The sequence below is a fragment of the Fukomys damarensis genome, unplaced genomic scaffold (assembly GCF_012274545.1).
Source record: "Fukomys damarensis isolate Sample0158 unplaced genomic scaffold, DMR_v1.0_HiC HiC_scaffold_5, whole genome shotgun sequence".
NCBI classification, from domain to species: domain Eukaryota; kingdom Metazoa; phylum Chordata; class Mammalia; order Rodentia; family Bathyergidae; genus Fukomys; species Fukomys damarensis.
In genome coordinates this window covers 14,197,369-14,218,188 of record NW_022900917.1, presented here as the reverse complement: position 1 = coordinate 14,218,188, position 20,820 = coordinate 14,197,369, and the positions used below count along the sequence as shown (strand labels likewise).

Here is a 20,820-nt window from a genome sequence, read left to right as displayed (position 1 = left end):
TTCATTTGCATCTCTTGAATGACCAGTGATGTTGAGCTTTTTTTCATACATTTATTTGCCATTTATACTTCATCTCAGAACTGAATGTTCAATTCAGATGCCCATTTTTTGGCTGGGTCTTTAAATTTGGTGGTGTCTGATTTTTTTTCGATTCTTTGTAAGTTCTAGATAGTAGTTCTTTCGGAGACAACTGGCTACAATTTTTTCCCACTCTGCGGGTTGACTATTCTGTTGGTGATTTCTTTTGCTGTGCAAAAGCTTTTTAATAGGATAAGTGCTGGAATCGCAGGCATGTGCCACCCTGCCCGGCCTGTACAGTTTTTAACCCTGACTAGATAGATATAAACTCATCGCAAACAAGGAATTATTTTTTTCTTAATTCTGGAAGCCTGTCTTCTATTTTTTTCTATCTTCCACCTCTACTAGGGTTGTCAGATTTAGTAAGTACAAAAACAGAAAGCTAAATTAAATTTGAATTATAGATAAAACTATGAATAATTTTAGTGTAAATATATGTTGAACATTGCTCAGGATGAATTTGTACTTAGAGATTTACATGTATCTTTTTTTTTTTTTTTTGGTACCAGGGATCAAACTTGGGTCCTTGCGCTTGCAAGGCAGGCGGCAGAACCGCTGAGCTAAATCCTCGGCTACGTATATCTTTAATACAAATCGGTTCTTTTTTTATTTGTGCAGTGCACATTTAGCTGGGTGGCCCAGTGTTTCTGTCAGCTGTGCTACCCCTGCCTCTCCCCGGTCCTCCAGGGAGTCCCCAGAACCAAGCCTGGAGTACAGATGGCCCCACAGAGTTGATGAGAAAGGGTGGGTGGTGACTGAGCAAATTCACGAAAGTGGGACGCTCACTCAGAAAATTTAAAAGCAAACTTGGGACTTCGCTACATATTTTTTAAAGGATAAAGGCTCTTTGATTTGCTTTGGGATTTTAGATAATAAACTTTGCATTTATTTCTAAGAAAAGAAGGGGAAGGGGAGGGGTACTGATTGGAAACCATATGAGGGGGAAATTGTAAAACGAGAAGTTGAGAGGGAAACAATTTTGAAAAAGAAAAAGACCTCTTCCTGAAAGATGAAAACAAAAAACAAAACAAAAATGGAAGGGGACAAAGAGAATTTAAAACTTCCTTTTTCTGAAAAATTTTAAAAATATAGAAAAGTGGAAAGTATCATGCCTACCTCTAATTCTAAAATTATTAAAATTTTCCAGATTTTATTCCACATATTTTTCATTGATAAAACTATGCGAATTCTAGACATCACAACACCTTAATACGAAATAACTCCGAGAGTGCTGTTTTTCTACTTCGCAGAATGAATACTTCCATAATATTTCTTAATATTGGATCCGCACTCAGCTTTTGTAAGTATTTGGTAAGAACACAAAACGTTTTAAAATGAAGACACCAAAAGCTGCAGTGGGTGGAGTTTCTCGCCTTTTATTCAAGCAGGAGGAGGGGACACGAGATTGGGAGGCGAAAAGCAGCTGGGAGGACTGGGAACGGCCTGAGGCATTCAGCAGCCAGCAGGGAACGGAGCTCTGGTTCTCCCGCCTTTGCTACCTGGCACCCTGAGCCGAAGGGCTGCAGGCTCTGTCTTCCTCCTCGCCAGGAGCCTGCTGACTCCGGGGCAGTGCTGGCTCTGGAGTCCTGCTGGGACCCCTACGCCAAGCGCGTGGCGCGGGCCAAGTTGCTGATGTCACTGTGTCCCGGTCTACTGGCTGGAGCCACGGGGGTTAAATGTTAATAGCAGCCCTGTGGGATCACTGTGAATTGTGCCCTGAGCAGTGTTGGGGACATGCTGAGATATTAATATAGCATTAAGATTATGACTGAAGCTGTAGCAAGATCTCATATGGATATGAAAGGGGGAAATGTGTGGGATTTGTGTATTTAGCGGTTTCACCATTTATCCACTTGGGGAGGATTAACGAACAAGGCAGATAGGAGAACAGAAGTATGCAGGCTCAGAATTTTAAAAGAAAATAACAGAGGGGGAGGGAAGCAAGTGGGATCCACGGAGAACTTGACCCTTGAGGCCTCTGGCCTAGGGCTTAGAGCCCTGACACCAGAGTGGGACAGGACTGCAGACCAGAGATCTGAGGGTGGCTGATGGACCGTCGCAGACGGGGTCGGCTTGGTTTTCCTGTGAAGGTCCTAAGTGTGCCTGTGTGAGCGCTCGCCCAGGGGCGGGGCGGCCTCGCTGGCCAATTCGCTGCGCTCTGGGCGAGGCCAGTGGGCCCAAGCCCAGCTCCTCCTGGAGAGGCGCGCACTCTGCAGCGCCGGCTTTGCCATGGGACACCTGTGGCTCCTGGGGACCTTGGGTCTCTGGGGGCTGCTCCTCTCCTCTGTGGATTCTCACGCAGGTAACCAAGTCGGGGCGTTAGGGAGACAAACAAGGAGAGGTCCGCGTGGACACTGTCCTGGGTCGCAAGAGAGGTGGGACCATCTGGCACCCGCCCTGGGCAGAGGTTGTGTGTGCGATTCTAGGGCGATCCTGGGACCGGAACCTGCAAGACAACAGGCAGGGGGAGAGAGAAGCGAGAAGGAGGGAGAGAAGGATTCCTTTTGACTCACAAATGCACAAATGTTGCTGTTTTAACGGTGGAACCTGCCTGCCTTCAAAGTGACACAGGTGGAAAGAGTCTGCAATTAGGCTGAAGAGCATGGGAAGTGTAGAGAGACACAGTCTGAGATCTCCCTAGCTGTCTGGGGTTCCTTTCTGCACTGAAGAGAGGGCAGTGTCCCCCAGTAGGACAGGAACTCTGTGGTGGGTGTCAGTCACTTGCAGGGGATGGGTGCCCTGTGTCTTCAAAGTAATACCCAGGAGAGGGCTGGGATGAGACTGATAAGATAAGAAATTGGAGTTGGCTGGGGAGATAAGGGAGGATGAATTTGAGATAGGTGAGGCTCAGCCCGTCTGGAGATAGGATCCAGCTCTTGGCTGCCGGGAACCCAGAGTTATCAAGGTACCTGGTACAGGAACATCTGGACCCTAAGCACAGAAGCATGGGGTTGGGGGAGCCGGGACTGCTCCCTGGTGGGGTGAGCTTTTGCTATTATTGGTCAAGTCCACAGTTCACACATTTCAGATAGGAGTGAACTGCTCTGTCATAATTTCCCTCATCTTTTCTCATACATACATTTCACACAGTTAATTTTCATTTCCCCCATTTAAAATTTTCTACCTACTTGGAAAAATTGTTTTAGACTTTAAATTACCTGACCTGTTTAATCAGAAAATAAAGATGCCTGGCCCCTCAGCTGTTTTAAAGAATTACTACCAAGAGATAGCTCCTTCTCACCGCTGTTTACATGGGCACCCCATGTTTCTGTGTCCAGAATTCTCTTCCTGTTTCTTCATAGAGGTACAAGCTAAGTAATTCATATTTGTTCTCCAAGATGCCGCAAGGGTCTCTTTCTAGAAACGGATGTGGCCACACACAGCAGGTGAAATGTCCCTTCTGAGTCTCCCATGACCCTGTGTTCTCTCCAATTACTTCGTACTGTTTAAACTAAACTTTTGGAAAGTTACACTGATATGCGTTCTGTGTCCCCAGGAAGCTAGTGAGCTTGCCATGAAGAATTCAGTACCATCAGCACACTAGAAATAGCGCAGAAATTATCTTTGTTGTACTTTCAGCCGCAGACTACAATTTCTTCTTCTCCTTCCCCTTCCCCTTCCTCTTCCCCTTCCTCTTCTTCTTCTTTTTGTACCAGGGATCGAACTCAGGACCTTGTGCTTTTGAGGCAGGCAGCAGCACCACTGAGCTAAATTCCCAGCCCAACAGTTCCTTCTTAAAACATATCCTTCCTCTCTGTACCAGGACTATTGTTTCAGCCTACTTAGCATTACAAGTCTTAGATTATTTTATAATAATCTATTTCTCCCTGTCATTGTAGCCTATTGCTATGTGGTTAGCTAAGCAAAACTATGGATCTAAAGTCAACGGAGCATAACATAAAATTGTGGGTTCAATAAGCATCTCATGATAAGTAAGAATGGCAAAAATGATTACACATTATGCTCTTTGCACAAATCCAGAGTATTAACTAAGTTAATGATTTAAATCCCTGTCAAGTCAATGGTCAGTAGAGCTCAAAATAAAACCTGGCTGTATTTTCCTTTCAGTTCTATGTTTGACATAAGGCACCGGATGTGGAACTCTGTGAGTCTACCTGTGCTATGCTTTCATATCTTTCAGATAGCTCTAAAAAAATAATACCCAAAGTCACAGAAGTGATACCTAAATACGGCAGTGTACATGGAGCGACAAGGCTGACTATCAAAGGAGAAGGTAGGATTGCCGGCACGTGTGTGTAGGTGTGTGTCTTTGTGTGTGGTAACAAGTGCATGATTTCTGCACTTGGCCAGTGCAGTAAAACTCTCTTGCTTTGGACAGCTAATGAAATCCCCCATCATCGGAATTCTTTTAATTACTTGCTAAACACCAAGACCTGAACTCAGTGGTTGAATTGAAAGTAACATCTTTAATTGAACTCTGCAATTATTTGCCTTATTCTTCATGGATCTAATATTTATTTATTTACTTTTGGAACCAGGAATTGAACTCGGGTCCTTGCGGTTGTGAGGCAGGCAGCAGCACCACTGAGCTAAATCCCTGGTCCCATTTATTTTTAGATTAAACAAAACATTGTGGAAGGGCCAAGGTAGCATATTAGTGAGAAAGGGTTATACTGAAATGAAATAATAAATGGAAGAGGAAAGGCGGCAGAAAGCAAAACTGGCTTGTTTCTCCTGGCACCTTAAGCCCTATCACATGCTTGATCAAGGGAAGAGTCTTTCTCCTTGCCTGGTATTTAACAGGCAAAACAGAAAACAACCAGCAGTATATCAGTAGATATAATGTGGTTCTGTCAACCATACATTCTTTTTAATATAAATAAGTTACATATGAATTTTTGAAGAATACAAAAGAAATGGTTTTAGAAACATCAACAAAATCTATTATTTATTCTTTAAGAAGTGTGAAACTTTTTTGAATCAGAGCATTGACAAAACAAGACATGTAATTATTCTACCACATATGCTGGAATGTCATAATATTTCTAGTATTTCTGGAGAACTCAACCTCTCAATGTTATAATTAAAATAGTTTGTGCCCCTGAATTGGGAACAATATACTTTGGAATAAAGTGTTCTCTTTTGGAGTGAAGACTGGAAAACAATGTATTTCTTAAATGTGATTCTAAAAATATCCTTAACCATATCTCTTTTATACTGTAAATTGTTAGGATGATATGCTCGAGATAAATGTCCAGGTTAAAAAAAAAAAAGAAAGCCAAAACACTGAGCCGTATCTCCAGACCTAAACTCCTTTGGTACAGGGGCTATGACTAGAATTTGGGTATACAGACTCCAAATATCCCTAGTTAGAAACAGGAAGTACAAGTCTTTCTCTTCCTAAGGCAGTTGGGAAGGAGCTCCACGTCACCCTAGCTATAATCTCAGCTCTTCGGCAGACCTTCTGAGTCAGTTAGGCTCAAGACTCACTGATGAAGCACAAAGTGGGATAGTGATTGACTACTTTTCCTGTCAGTCTGATTTCTAAATGCTTTTCACAGAGAATTAGAGAGCAGTCAAATCCTCTTTGAATTACTGAAAACTGCACCCTCCTCTTGATTTTTCTTTCCTCTCCCAGCTTTAATCATACATCGTCAGTGATTAAAAGTGCATTGGTATAGGTGTTTCTCAGAGGCCGAATCTAAATACTGTTCTTACTACTTTGTAGGAGCAGAGAAACATGGTGGTTATTGGGCACCGAGAGAAGGGGAAATGGGAAGGTGTTGAACAAAGTGCACAGAGCTTTAGTTTTATAAATCAAGTCCCGGAGGTCTATTTACTGTATTTTATAATGCCTAGAGTTAACAATACTGTACTGTGTGCTTAAACTTTTTTGCTAGCATTGTGTTCTCACTTTAAACTTTAAAAAATAATGAAATGGGCAGCAGGAAACTTAAGAGATAATGGTATATTTATGGGATTGCTTGTGGTGATGGTTTCACTGATACATACTTCTCTCTAAACTGACCAAGTTATGTACAATACATTAAATATAATAGATACAGCTTTTTGAATGTCAGACTTCAATAACATAATTTTAAATAAATACTGCTTTTTTTTTTTTTTTTTTTTTTCCTAAGATTTGTTTTTTTTTTTTTTTTTTTTTGTACCAGAGATCAAACTCAGGTTCTTGCGCTTATGAGACAGGCAGAAATAAATACTGCCTTAAATATAGATTTTTGGGTGCCCATGAAATGAATAATTTGATGAGCAGAATTATTTGGATAAGTTGTGGAGCACTTATAACTATGTTGGTCTCATTATTGTCTATTCATACTTCCTGTTTCTATTTTTTAAAAATCAACAAAATGAGGGCCAGGGATTTAGCTCAGGGGTTCCGCCACCGGCCTCGCAAGTACAAGGACCAGAGTTTGATCCCCGGTACAAAAATAATCAATAATATGAGAGGAGTAACACTTTACTTTTAGATCCTTTTTTCTAGCTATTTTCCTATAACCATATCTGGCACACACACTTTTGTTGAAATGAAGTGTTGAGTTTTACAGATTTTCATGACATTATGTAGAGTACACAGTCAGACTGGCTTTCAAGTCCATCTTTACCATTGTGTATTATATGACCCTAGCAAGTCATTTAGCCTTGACTTTCTCACCAATTAAATGGGATATTAATTCCTACCTCTTGGGACTATTTAAAAAGATAATGTATTTATGGTACCTGTTATATATGATGTATAAACTACAGCTATCTTATTTTTATTATTCTTGGGATTTATGTTATAGGCTTAGTTTCCTACTTTGGGAGTTACCACCCAAGATCATAGTGAATCTTTCCTTCCCATTGTTTTGAGTGTTGTAATTTTTAAGTTCTTTCCCACACTACCACCCCAGGTTTTTTTTTTTTTTTTTGACTAGAGAAACCAAAATAGCCAGCATTGTACCTGACAACTGGCACTTAAACAACAGTGACATATTCCTAGGGCAGCTGAGGTGTTACTTTTGGAAGGCTCCTATCAGGAGACCCAGGCTTGAGTTTTTGGCAGTTCCTGTTTCTAATTTTTCTTCAGAAAAACAAAACAAAACAAAACAAAAAAAACCATATCAAAACATTAGAAATTCCCTCTGAAGCCTCAGCCTTTTCCGTTTTCAGGTTCTACCCAACCCTTCCATGTAATCTGTGTGTTTTTCGTGGTTTCCAGAGGTACCTTTCTAATTTATTTATTTATACAATAGCTTGCTAAATTGCTAAATAGCCTCATTAGGGCTCAAACTTGTTACCCTCCTGCCTCAACTCCATTGGTGTCTTCTTTGCAATCAACTATTTGTTTAGAATTATACTTTTAAACTAAAATTCTTTTAAAGTTATCCATTTTACTTCCTGGAATTAGCTAGAAATTGAAAATATTTCTGATTTGTTTTTTAAGAGAAATGTATAATCCTGATGCTTGCCAAACTTATTGATTTGGTTCATATTTTCCAGTGGATTTTATTCGTAAGACATTTTCATGTAGATAGGTTTAGCATTATAACTACTCCTAAGTTAAGAACAATATCAGTTTTGTTAGTATTATTTATCAGAATTATATAGTTGTCCTAGGGGTGCTGAAGAACAGACCCACATTACCCTATCACTGAGTGACATGGACTGAACAGAAAAACAAATTTATATATCACACCCTGAAACACACCCTGAATAAAACTTTCCATCCTTTAGTGAGTTGCCAGCATCCCTTCTGTGTATTACAAGCTCAATGTGAAGTCCAAAGATAAGCAAAAATTGGCAAAATTTCTTATAGCGATGGCAATTGGCTTGTTTGACTGTTTTCCTGAGTTTTTCACAATTCACTTTAGTGGTAACCATCTATTTTCAGGACTGCAAATTCAAAGCAAATATCTTCCACATGTGAAATTTATACTTACCTTTGTATTTGTGTCAGTCTCTGCCAAATCTGTTGTTTAAGGTTTAAGCTTTGAGGAATAAAGTGGTATTTATTAAGATTTCTGCCTTCTGTCTAGGCTCTGCTTATTTTTCTAACAAATAAAGGAAAGAGCAGGATCAAAGAGTAGAGGACAGGGGCTGTAAGAAGTGACACTGGGTTAACAAATAATAGCATAGACAGCTACAGTTGAGGCGGAGTTCAGGGATGCTTACCAACTGATTCTGTGTTAGTTTTTAAAAGGAATATTTATGCTGAACGTGAATCTCAAAAATTTTTGTGACTAACAAGAGCAGGTATCTGATGAGATTTTTCTTATCTTATCAAGCCAGGCAGAATGTAAGCACTTCACAGAAATTATCACTTAGTAGCCGTAACGATCCAGAAAGATAGATTGTGGTCATTTTTTCAGAGGAGGAGGCTAAGTTGAGAGAGAGCTTGTGATGCTTGCTGAGGGTGATATTGGCAGGAGGTGCTGGAGCTCAGTTTCCAGCCCACGATGAAAGGCTCTGGACTCTTTCCATTAAAGGGCACAGGCAGGGCTTCACCAGAGTTGGGGTATAGGGGCTTTGGTATTTGATGAACATCTGGTACAGTGAAATCCTGCCTTCAGTCCTACTCTAAACTCAGAAACATTGTATTTACATTATCTAATGGACCTTTGCAAAACATGGGAAATGTGAAATGACTTAAAAAGGAGTTGTACCACAATTGTACTGCAACTCCAAGCTGCCCATTCATCCACGAAAACCATTTAATACAGGAATGTATTGTAGTAAAGACTTCTGTTGAAATGTTCTTGGAAACTACTAGCATTTTAAGGTAAATATGAGTACATTCAAATATTCATCTTTTTCTGGTAGCATTAGAAATAAAATTATGCATTATAGTATTTTTATAGCATTATAAATAACATTACACATGGGAATTAAAGAGGTAAATCCACATCTCTAGGTTTACCATTTCTTTTGATTACTTATGTTGAGTTGGTTGCATTGTAGATTTATATGATTTGTAGGTAATAACTACATTCTAAAAGTTAAATAAATTATGCATTTACATTAATAACATTGTTGCAAATGTTTTATTGCCAAAGAAAAACCTTCAATTTCAAAACTAGTGTTAGTCATCAGTTTGGCCGTAGTGTTATTTTAATATTAATCTGATGTGATATTCATAGGGAAATAGTTTTAAATGCATATATTTTTAAAGCTCAGGATTTAAGAAATTTAAAATGTAAAGTAATCTCTTATAACCTATAAAAACTATTGAGTAATTTAACTTTACAATATTTGAACAAGTGTGTGTATTTCATGTTGCCTAACAGAATAGTATCTCATATATTTTATTAAAATATTTACTTTTAGGATTTTATAAGTAGACTATTGTCCAGTTAATCTTATTCATGTGTTTTATTTCTTGGGTTTAATTCAAAATTGAATATTTTAAACAATATAAAATATGTGGCATAAAATACTTAGTCTATGTTTAATTGCTTTCAGATGTAGTTTTGAATTTTCACATATTTATGGAAATATTAAAATAATGTTCTTCTGTTTTACATTATCTATTTGTCACATTCTATTGGGTCATACCTGTTAGCATGCTCACATGCTGTTAGTCCCCGTCAGTCCCCCCAAATAGAAGCAAAATCATTAACCTTCCTTTCAATTCACCCTCCTCTCTGGCTACCACCTCCGTTCTCTGCTTCTCTGTACAGTGATTCGTAGAACATATTCCTAATACTTATTCTCCTTACTTGTGGCCAAGCACTTATCCCAACATTTTCTCCATTGCTCGCTGAGAAGCATCTTCACTCTTCCTCCTGGTCTATTGTCAGGATAGCAGCTAGTGAATCTTGGAGAGCACAAGTCAGATCCTGCTTTTCCTTTGTTTTAAAGCCTCTCGTGCCCCCCCCAATAATCTGTGAAAAACTAAAAGTGTAAATAAGGTTAAAATGGTATAACTGAGTGTGAAATAGGAGGAAAGTGGCTGAAGGGGAAGTGGGAAGGGGAGGGGAAAGGAAATAAGGATAAAGAAAAATGGGAAAAAAGGAAAAAATAGAAACAAAGTTTTTGTAAATAAGGGTGAAGGGTGAAGAGGGTGAAAGGAGGGCAGGAGTATGGGGAAAAAACAAGAACCAGGATACATCGTGTAAAGGTGCAAGATCCCAGTGATGAATGTAACTGTGTTGCTTGCTTTAAATGTACCAATAAACTTAATAGTGGAAAATAATCTAAATTTCTCCACCTTGGATCTCTTTTCCTACCATTTTTCTTCACTGATACTTCTCTACCATATTTCCTCTCTATGGACTTGGATCCATAGACATGGTCCCACCATAGGGCCTTGATCCTTCTGTTTCCTTTTTCTAACACACCCTTGTCTCAAATATTCTCGTGGCTCGCTCCCTTTCCATGGTCATCTATCCCATACACCTCTTGCGTCTCACGTCACATCTTCATGACACCACCTCTGACTGCAGCTATCAATGCTGCAAAGTGACTCTGGACTCTTACCTCACTGTCCGCGTCAGCCTTCTTCATGCGCAGAGCTGTGTTTGGTATACACAGGCAGGGACTTTGTAAGGAAGGAAATGTGGTTCAAGGAAAGGCTGCTATATGTGGGCCTCTAGGCAAGTGGTAGATGACTAAAAGGAACAGAATCAGAAGAACCAAGAAAGTCTTGGGAAGAGGTAGGCAAAGGGACTCATGGTCATGGAACAAAACATGCAGATCTATGTATCTCAAGTTACCTCCCATAAGAAAGCATCCCCTACAGGGGAGTAGAATAAGCAGATTGATTTGATGGCACATCCAGGTACCTGCCTCCTTGGCCAGATCAGTGCTGTGCAGTCAGCCCATAGAGAGTGACCACAGGAAGGAGGCTGTGAGTGGCTAATAGCATGGACTCACTTTCACCAAAGCTACACTACCAGCTTCTGGTGCTGACCACCTGACTTGACAGTAGCACTGAGCTCTCAGGGGTTACCACTCCCCAAAAGTTCACCAATTATTAAGCAACAAGTTGACTACATCCCTCCCCTTCTCCCATAAAGAGAGCAGAGATTCCTTGTCACGGATACCAACTCCTACTGTGAATATGGGCTTTGCCTTCTTCTGTGGTACCTCTGCAAGTACCACGTCCTCAGAGCTCACAGAGCCTGATTTGTTGCCATGGAACTGCACAAAGTATTGTCTCAGAACAGGAAATTCACTTTATAGTGAAAAAAGTTGTATTGATGGGCCCAGAGTGACTGTGAAACCTGTGTCACCCCGGTCTGTCTAATGGGATGATGGAAGAACTCTGCTCAAGCCATGGCTAAAGTGCCAGCTTGGACCAACATGCCGTGGAATAACCGCAGTCCTCAGTCATATGGCCTGTGCCCTGAGCCAGTGGCAGACATATTCTGTTGTTTCCCCTTACGAAGGATGCCTGGAACTCGGAAGAAAGGGTTGTTCTTCCTTATCATCACTCCTGGTGATCCCGACACAGAATTTGTTCTCTTTCCTTTCGTTTTTAAGTTATGCTAGATTTGTGGTCTGACTTTCCTGGTAGAAAATGCTTCCCCCAAGAATCATATGGATTCTAAACCTAGCTGAAATACTGCTATTACCTGATTAATTTGAACTCAGCAAGCATATTTAGTGTCCTACCATGGATATCCATTCTGCTTATCATGAAAGAGTCATGTTTTTATTTGATGCAGAGAGGGAGGCAAATGTCTGGGATTCCAGGTGCTCGTGGGGGTATTGCTTGGCTTCCACCTTCAGTGATAGCTACAAATAGGCAATTGCAGCAACCACAAGCCAGCACAGGCAAAGCAATCACAGGTTCAGATCTTTCAGAGACATAGACCAGTGTCACCCATTAGCTGTAGTGCTGGCTAAGGGTAAAGGAAATCTACAATGGATGATAGAAAAGGGACGCAGTGCATATGAATTATAGGCTCAGGGCCAGTTATAGCAGTGTGGCCTATAGCCTACCACAGTAACCCTCTTTGGCAGAGCTTTCAGAGGCCCCTCACCTTGAAGGCCTAGTGATGGATTGTGCTTAAAATGTAGGGCATAAGCGGATATGTGTGGTCTGAGGGGTAGACTGTCAGTGCCTTTTATGCTCAACCTCATTTCTTCTTCGTATCCCTAATTCTAGCCACAACTGTGGCACATGGTTCTCTGGGCACTTTGATTCAATCTATGCCTCTTGCTTGAAATTCTCCCACATGTCTGTCAGAAGTGCAATGTATTTGCCGATACAGTGATTAAAGACGATGGAGCACAAAATTGCAGGAAAAGTTATTTCCTGCCTTGCCATTCTTTGATTTGGAAAGGCATTCTGCACTTTCTTTAGTCATTCCCAGCAAAAGTGAGCCCCAAGCATTCTCAGTGGTCCCCCTTCTCTCTCTCTCTCCCTCTCTGTGTGTCTCACTCTGTCTTTCACCACCCTTGAGCTCTTCCTTCCTCTCATCTTCCCTTCCTCTTTCTTCCTTCCCTTTTCTCTCTGCCTCTCCCTCTCTTCTCTGTGGTGCTCTCACTCTCTCTGCTTTGTCAGTCTCTTTCCTGCAGTATTGGAGATTGAACCCAAGACCTTCGCACTGGGCAACATTCCCAGCCTTTTGTATTATAATTTAGGGTCTCACTCAGTTTCTGAGTTGCCCCGGTTGGGCTGCAACTTGCTATCTTCCTGTCTCAGCCTCCCAGAGTGTTAAGATTACAGGCATGTGCTACCACCATACCTAGTCCTACCTTTTCTTTCTTCAAGTTTTATTTGCCTTTATCCCCAAAGGATCATTGCCTAAATAAATTATCAGTTTGAAGACTCTGCTTTATAGGAACTTGAGGTTTAAACCCCATCCCTTATGAAATACTATTCCTCTCCTTCATTTTTTGTTCTAGTTCTTCAGCCTTTTTAAGAAATCAACAGTTTTCTTTACCACGTATACCACGTACAGTTCATATTCTAATATAGTACTTTTATGAATGAATTAATTTAAAAAGCCAATTCCTATGCTTCCAAAGAAGATCACAATCATGGTGGTAAATGTGAAATGTGCTAACTGCTTACTATTCATTATTGTTTATTTCTTGGTGATTTAATAACGAGTTTTAACTGTGAGACTGCTGAGAATGGAATTCAATTAATAATAATTAAAGTTTCTTATCTTTCCAGGTTTTTCTCAAGCAAACCAGTTTAACTATGGAGTTGATACTGCCGAGCTGGGAAACAGTGTGCAATTAGTTTCTTCTTTCCAGTCCATTACTTGTGATGTAGAAAAAGATTCAAGTCATTCAACTCAGATTACGTGCTACACTAGGTCTGTTTTAAAGTATGTTTAATAATATCATGCCAGAAATCAGTTATGCATATTGGTATTTTAACAGTCTTACTGTTACAAGTAATATTCTTCTGGTTAATAGTTATTATTTTAAATTTTAATAATTAGATCACTTTAAACCTTTATTATATTAAATTGTAATACTCTTTTCACATATTGGCATGATAAAAGTATATTCTATATTTTTTCTCATGTTATTAGAATTATTATTATTGTTGAGCTCTTTTAAGAGATAAATGGCTACTATTAAATTGTAATGGCCTTCCTCAAAATACCAAAATTATGCTTTCTTGTCCAGTTTGATTAATTTGGTTCAAGATCTTCACATTGTTATTAAGATTAAAGACAATGATCATTTTGCTTCGTGACATTTCAAATTCTTTGCTCTGGGCCTGAATTGATGTGTGTTATTAGCAACTTAGGAAAAATGTTTTAAATAATTTTCAGTTGCAACTTTCAATATCAACCTTAGAGACAGGCGCCACACACTCCAAAGCATTTCTTTCATCTGACTCAGGCTTGCTGGCTGTTTGTCAGCAGCAAAAGCTTGCTGAATGGCGAGGTTTGATGAACTTGATTTTAAAAGTAGCACAAAATAAGTAAATGTACCAAGGTGACATTACTATTCTAAGTGATGATTATTGTTTGCTGTGATTACATTTGTTGTCCTTTTTAAAACAAGCACCAGTATGCAGAGTCAGAGGAGGCCCTTGCCTGGGCACAGGGTGTTAGAATTCTCAATACAGGGTGGCTTGGATGGACCTCTTCTTACATTACAGAAAATGAAATTTAACTACGTCTCTGACAGTTTTAGATAGTTTTATTTTTAAAAATGATATAGCCTGGGGCAATATTTTCATCTATATACTAAATAAAAGCTATTGCTTTCCTCATATGTTCTTCACTTACCTTCCAGAGCAATGCCAGAAGATTCCTACACTGTTCGAGTCAGTGTAGACGGGGTTCCTATCGCAGAAAACGCCACCTGCAGAGGTCATGTCAACAGCTGGGCTTGCAGCTTCAGTGTACGTGGGTCCTCCCCTTAATTTGCCTGTCATTGAGCTTGTTTTCCTTTTTACACAGCTAAGTTTTTATATTTTAATTATACAGACTCTTATCTCTTTCCTTATAAAAAATACATTCATAGGCAGCTAGGAATATTTTCCCCAGTATTCCATAGAAATCAAATCTCCTTTGTTTCTGCTTTCTTCCTCCCTCCTTTAGATTAATTTTATCAATGAACAAAGTGTTTGTATTTCCAACTTATCTTCTTGCTCATGCTCTTTTCCTTCCTCAATTTCTGCTCTTAGTTTGATTCTCCTTTTTCCTATTTTCATAGGATTCGCCACTTTATTTTTGGTAAAAACATAGCTACTCTTCCTTTCTGTATAATTTCTAATCTGATGAGCCGTCATGTAGCATAGGAGCTGTTCAAAATTTTATTGCCCCTAAGTGGAAGCATTTGTAAAACTACATTTTCTTCCAAGCATTATCACAGCTCTTCTTAAAAACTGTATTTAGGTTTTACATCATCAGTTATCGAAGACTCTACTGTTCCACTCTACAATGTAATGCTGAGGAAAGCAATAATGACTTCCGTCCTCAAAGACTCTTTGATTCCCACATATAAATAAGATTCCAGTGCCTCTGGCTCCCCTTTCTCCTCAGCTGCTTAGCAGAGCTCCGTTTCCTCGTAGTCACAACCTCCCTAAATGGTCCCCACACAACAGAAACTCAGCACCACTCACCTGGGCTTCTTGGTTTTTGTTTTTTTGTTTTTTGGTTCTTTTGAGACGGGGGTCTCACTATGTAGTTGAGACTGACATGGAACTTATTATGCAGCCCGGGCTGGTTTTGAACTCACAGTGATCCTCCTGCTTCAGCCTCCCCAGTGCTGGGATTACAGGTGTGCACCACCACACCCGACTTTCACCTGGGCTTCTTGGATGCCTCATGAAGCCTACACTTTCTCTATTTCTGACCATCTCAAACTAGAAACTTGTCATCATCTTTAGTTTCTTGTGAGCCTTCTCCCTCAGCCCCACAGCTGTTCAGAAGCCACATTAGAACACCTCTGCACTGAAATGCTCTCAAGTTCATCCTCCTGGCTTCTAACCTATATGGCTTTGTTTCATAGTGTTCCTGGCATTCCTTGCTTGGTTTGGTTATCATAATATCCTCCTAATGTGTGTCTCTGTGCTTCATAACTGCTGTGTTCAGTGTTACCCTGCAAAAATACGCTGACCACTGCCTTTCCCTGCTCCGTGTTCCTCCTCCACCCATTGTCTTGGTTTGTCTTTACCCTACCATAGTCAGGAACCACGTGACTTCTTACTTTCTCCCTGACTAAGGATTCGTACAGCTTCTCAGTTCTCTTTAGTGACCCATCTCTCATCACTCAGGACCATTAACATTTCCCCAAGCAGAGAGAGAAGAGTTTCTCTACCGGGTTCTTCAGTTGTACAGTTGCTTAAAGCTGTGGTCCAGAGTTCAGAGGCAGGTTCCATCATTTACTAGCTGTGAGGTGGGCAGAATGAGACTGACAGCCTGTACAATGGAAACCCCTCACAGCATTGTAAGGATTAGATGATATAAAATTATTAAAGTCTTCAGAAAAAGCCTTGCTTATAGTAAGTACTAATTTTAGTTTTCATCTACTTATTTTTCTACCTGTTCATTCCATGTCCTGCTGTCTTAGCACTTAAACCATTGAGCAGTGCCCTGGGCTGGGGGGTTTTATTCATTTTGATGCTTCTAAGAATAAGCATAATATCTAGCACCTAGTAGGAGTGCCAACTGCATTTTCTGAATAATGTTCTGTGTTCCTTCTCTAAAATAAAACTAAATTTTAATGCCAAACAATTAATCTACTTGCAGTATTTTTTTAATAGCTCCTCTTATTGGGTTGTGTTCTGAAAACATAATCCAAAAAATTAACCACTTTATTTAAGGAAGTCATACTTGTACATAACTTAAAACCAAGCTAGGTCCCCAAGGTTAATTATCAATCAGTTCTTTGACCATTCACCCTACCTCATTTTCATTCTCAAGAGTCACCCACTTCCAACAGCTTTGGCTATGTATTTTGATATTTCTAAATCATACTCTTATTACTTAGAAATTTCCTTGTTGCTCTTTCTGAATCTTTTAAGTGTAGCTATGATTTTTTAGTTCTTACTAGGGAAAATGAGAATTTAGTAGCTAGAATCCTACATCTGCATATCTGTAGCACCACATAACACTAAAGTAGTGACTTCAAGCAGCAGGAATTTTATGTTGCTTGTCCAGCCTAGGGTCCATTATGAGACTATTCAGTCTGGACAGTTGCTCCTGTATGCTCCTGGCAAGAAGCGGGTCGTCCTAAGCCACCTTTCACTAGTTTTCTGGGCGCTTTCTCCTCTCTCCTGTTGCTGCTTACTTCCTGAATCCCGTGTCTTCCTGTTTCTTGGTTATTCCTTTATATTGATGAAGCGTCCTTAGAAAATAAAATCTTTCTATTACTAAATTAGACTAGAATCCTTCCAAAACTAAAGCATTCATGTGATTTTCACAAATACTTTAAAGTTTAGTTTGGTGTAGTATGCTCGTTTGGACACAACTTTCTCTTTGGATTTTGAAATCATGTCTCTATTTTCTCTTGGCTCTTTCATCTTAGGCTATGATGAAAGATCACCTCTTTGAAAGTTTCCCATTTTTTGTGGACCATTATCTTACAAAGTATAATAAATATGTCACAGCAATGTCAAATTAGAAAAATCCCTACATGCATATTCTTACTTTTTGTTCTTATCAAGGACCAATAACAAATATTTTATGTATTTATTTTTCTTTTTATTGAGTTTATTGGCACAATCTAGGTATACAATACAATTACATTCATTATTGGGATCCTGTACCTTTACATGATAGGTCTTGATTCTCATTTTTTCCCCTTGTCCCTGCCCTCCCTTCACCCCCTCCTCCCCTCCCCATCTACAAACACTTTATTTCCATTTTTTCAGTTTTTCATATTTTTTTCCTCTCCCTTATTACCTTTCCCCCACCCTCCCCACTTTCCCTGCACCTTTAGCCCTTTACTTCCTATTTCACATTATTAATTATCTCATTAGGATCCTGTGTACTATTATAGTTTTTCACACCAGAGAAACTATTCGGTATTTCGGTTAAAGAAATCTCTGTACGAACATTAAAAATAGGCAATACTAAAATAAAACTGAAAAGGAAAGTAAAAGAGAAAAGGCAATGACATAAGATTAAAATAATCCTTAATTCTGAAGATGAAAATGGCAGGACCAATAACAAATATTTTAGTTAGGCATGGTGGTGCATACTTGTAATCCTAGCACTTGGGAGGCTTCTGCAGGAGGATGGCAAGTTCGAACCTAGCCGAGGTAATAGTGAGACCCTGTCTCAGAATTAAAAAAGGAAAAAAAAATTTAAAAGCAGGATATGTAGCTCAGTGTAAAGAGCATGGGTTCAATCCCTAGTACCACAAAAAGTCACATATTATTTCATCTGCATAGTTTAAAACCCTAAACAATATTATATATTTATAACTTCGTACCATTTTCTAATTCTGTGTTCAACACTGTACTTTATTTTTTTTTCATTGAGTTTATTGGTACATTTTAGGTATACAGTATAGCTATATTCATTACTGGGATCTTGTACCTCTACATGACAGGTCTTGGTTCCCCTTGTCCCTGCCCTCCCTTCAACCTCCTCCCCTCCCCATTTACAAACATTTTATTTCCATTTTTTCATTTTCTCCTATTTTTTCCTTCCCCTTATTACCTTTCCCAACACTGTACTTTACATCATTATTCTTTTTTGTATTATTATTTTTTATTGCTATTAAACTTAATTCTCAGAATCTTCTTCCTCTTTTTTTTAGAAAAAATAATTTGCCCCCATCTTTATTTCTTCGTGTTATGTGTGAAGATTATACAGAAAATTTAAAATCCATGGTTTAGCTTTTAAAATATAATAAAAACTAATATTTAATAGATACTCTTCACTTACTACAGTTCTTATAAAGGTGGGGACACAGTGACTTAGAAGGATTGATTTACACACTATTGGTGATTGCTGTTATAACTCTGCTCTACCAGTGATATTTTTCCCAGAGCCTTTATGCTATCTTATTTTCTTTTGCTTTACATCATTTCATCATAAAGTTTTGTCTTGTCCTCATCACTCTAAAATGTGAAAGAGTAAGTCTGAAGCCATACTGAGCCTCAAATTCCAAAGTTTATCTCCTTTTTTGCAGTCTAAGAAATATGTTCTTTTACTTTTCAGAAGAAATCTTGGCCTCTTTCCTAATGGGATTGAGGGACAGCTGACAGTTTTTGAGAATCTGCTTCAGGCTAAGTTATTTTGCTTGTGTTATTTTCATGTCTGTGCAGAGCCCCCCATCATATACCCAAAATGTACAATTATAATGCAACAGGGTCGTGCATATTTTTAGCCTTTGATGTTTTCTTTATCATCTTTGTGTTTCTAGAAGAAAACTCAATCTCTCTGGCCCATTTACTCCTCCTGTATAGATTATTTTCTGAAGGCACATTGGTTACAGAGAGTCCTTTATTTTGCCTGTCATCTCTGCTCTGTACCTATTCAATAGTAACTTCATCTTTTTAACATTCAGTGTATGTCCCTTTGCAATGATTATAGCTCATTTTGCCTTTTGAAAAGAAGTTGCCATATATTTATTTTCAGAATAGCAGTTAATAATTTATATAGCATTTACCATATGACAGGTGGTGTTCAAATTATTTTATGACTATTAGCTGTTAACTTACATACCAATCATATAGCTGGGTACTAATATTATCATCTCTATTTTATATATGATGACACTGAAATTATATTACTTACCCAAAGTTATACCTTTAGGCAGTAGTAGAACAGAAATTTCACTTTGGACAGATTACTCCACCATCTGGGCTCTAAATGCTGCTTCCCTTCTTCCTCAAATACATACTTGAGAATTTCTGAAGTATCAGAGTATCACAAACCTAGTGGCTGAGAACAACACAAATTTGAAATCTTAAAGTTCTGAAGATTAGAAGTCTGACATGGGACTCAGTAGCCTAAGAATCAGAGGGTCCAGGGACAAATCTGGTGTCCTCGCCTTTTTCACTGTCTTCAGAGTCAGAAATAGCAGCCAAGTCCTCCTCACTCCCACTTTGCTACATATGGGACCTGCTCTGATTCTGACCTCTCTCTCTTCCCTCTTCTACTCATATGGATCCTTGGGAATACCCTGGCCTCGCAGGGAAATCTAGGATACGCTTCCTATTTTCAGGGTTAGCTGGTTACTGCTCTTCATTCTGTCTGCAACTATCCACGTGTAATCTAATATGGTCACAGAAATGAGGACACAGAGAGCGCCGAGAGGTCGTTATTCCGTCAACTGCAGGTATCAGAGCTTCCATCGTACAGGTGGCCGTGCTGGAATTTGGCACTTTTCCACTTCTTGTTCGCTGTCACAATTCTTAAGAATTACACTTGCATTGCTTTAGAAAATTCTCACTACCTTGGCTACTAAAGCGTACTTTGCTGGGCCATGTTTTTGTGCTATATTCTTTAAACATGCTTTGTCATTTCTTTTTTCTTCAGGGTCTAAACCAAAAGTCGAATCTCTTTCATTTTATTGCATCAAATTCCTAAAAGTCTTTTTATTGCTGTGATGTGGCTCACACTATTAGTAACAAGATGCTTGACTTTTGAAATTGGAGGCCTCTACTAGTTTGAAATGAAACAGAATGTTCAAGGGATAAGAGGAAAGATATTGAATAATAAATGTTTTATACATTATTTGCTATATGTAAAATTATATTTTGACAGTAATATTTTGGATATTGTTGAAATATAAATAAGGTAAACCTTATAAAAGGTTTTATAAAACCTTCATAAAATCTGAATTAAAACAGAAATAAGATTCTTTTCTTTTTTTTTCGGGGATCGAACTTGGGTCCTTGCGCTTACAAGGCAGGCGGTGGAACCACTGAGCTAAATCCCCCGCCCTTAAGATTCTTTATTGACATTATTGTTTTACAGGCAAAAAGTTTCAGGACACCAATGATAAGGAGCATCACACCTTTATCTGGAACTCCAGGTGTGCTCTATGACAACCAAAATGTTCTCGGTTTTGTGATCATTAATTACTTTATATTTTAATATATAAAATTAGTATGCCTGAGAATGTATAAATTATATTTTTACTATGAAAACAATCACAATGTTTTAAATAATTAATTTCAAAGATTGTATCTTTGTCTACTCAGATGTATTTAACTTTTCTTCTGTTGGGTATTTAACAATCTTCCAGTGTTAATTATGATAACTATGATTATACCAGTTTATAACACCAACAAATATTTGTGAGAATGTCAGCTGGGGAGAATGTCATTTATTTTCAGGTATTAATATGAGACATATACACCAAGTCTGATTTTTTAAATTATTTGATTCATGTTGCTGCACT

General features: G+C 38.8%; 1 protein-coding gene across 1 annotated transcript in view; it reads left to right on the top strand.

Moving 5' to 3' along the window:
* Nucleotides 1-2,307: 2,307 nt before the first annotated feature.
* Pkhd1l1 (PKHD1 like 1) overlaps nucleotides 2,308-20,820 on the top strand; it is a 147,120-nt gene continuing 128,607 nt past the window's right edge. The window contains exons 1-5 of the mRNA XM_010619537.3: nucleotides 2,308-2,380; nucleotides 4,220-4,312; nucleotides 13,166-13,310; nucleotides 14,248-14,356; nucleotides 20,394-20,451. Of these exons, the coding sequence (XP_010617839.1) occupies nucleotides 2,308-2,380; nucleotides 4,220-4,312; nucleotides 13,166-13,310; nucleotides 14,248-14,356; nucleotides 20,394-20,451 (478 nt within the window). The remainder of the gene's footprint in view (nucleotides 2,381-4,219; nucleotides 4,313-13,165; nucleotides 13,311-14,247; nucleotides 14,357-20,393; nucleotides 20,452-20,820) is intronic.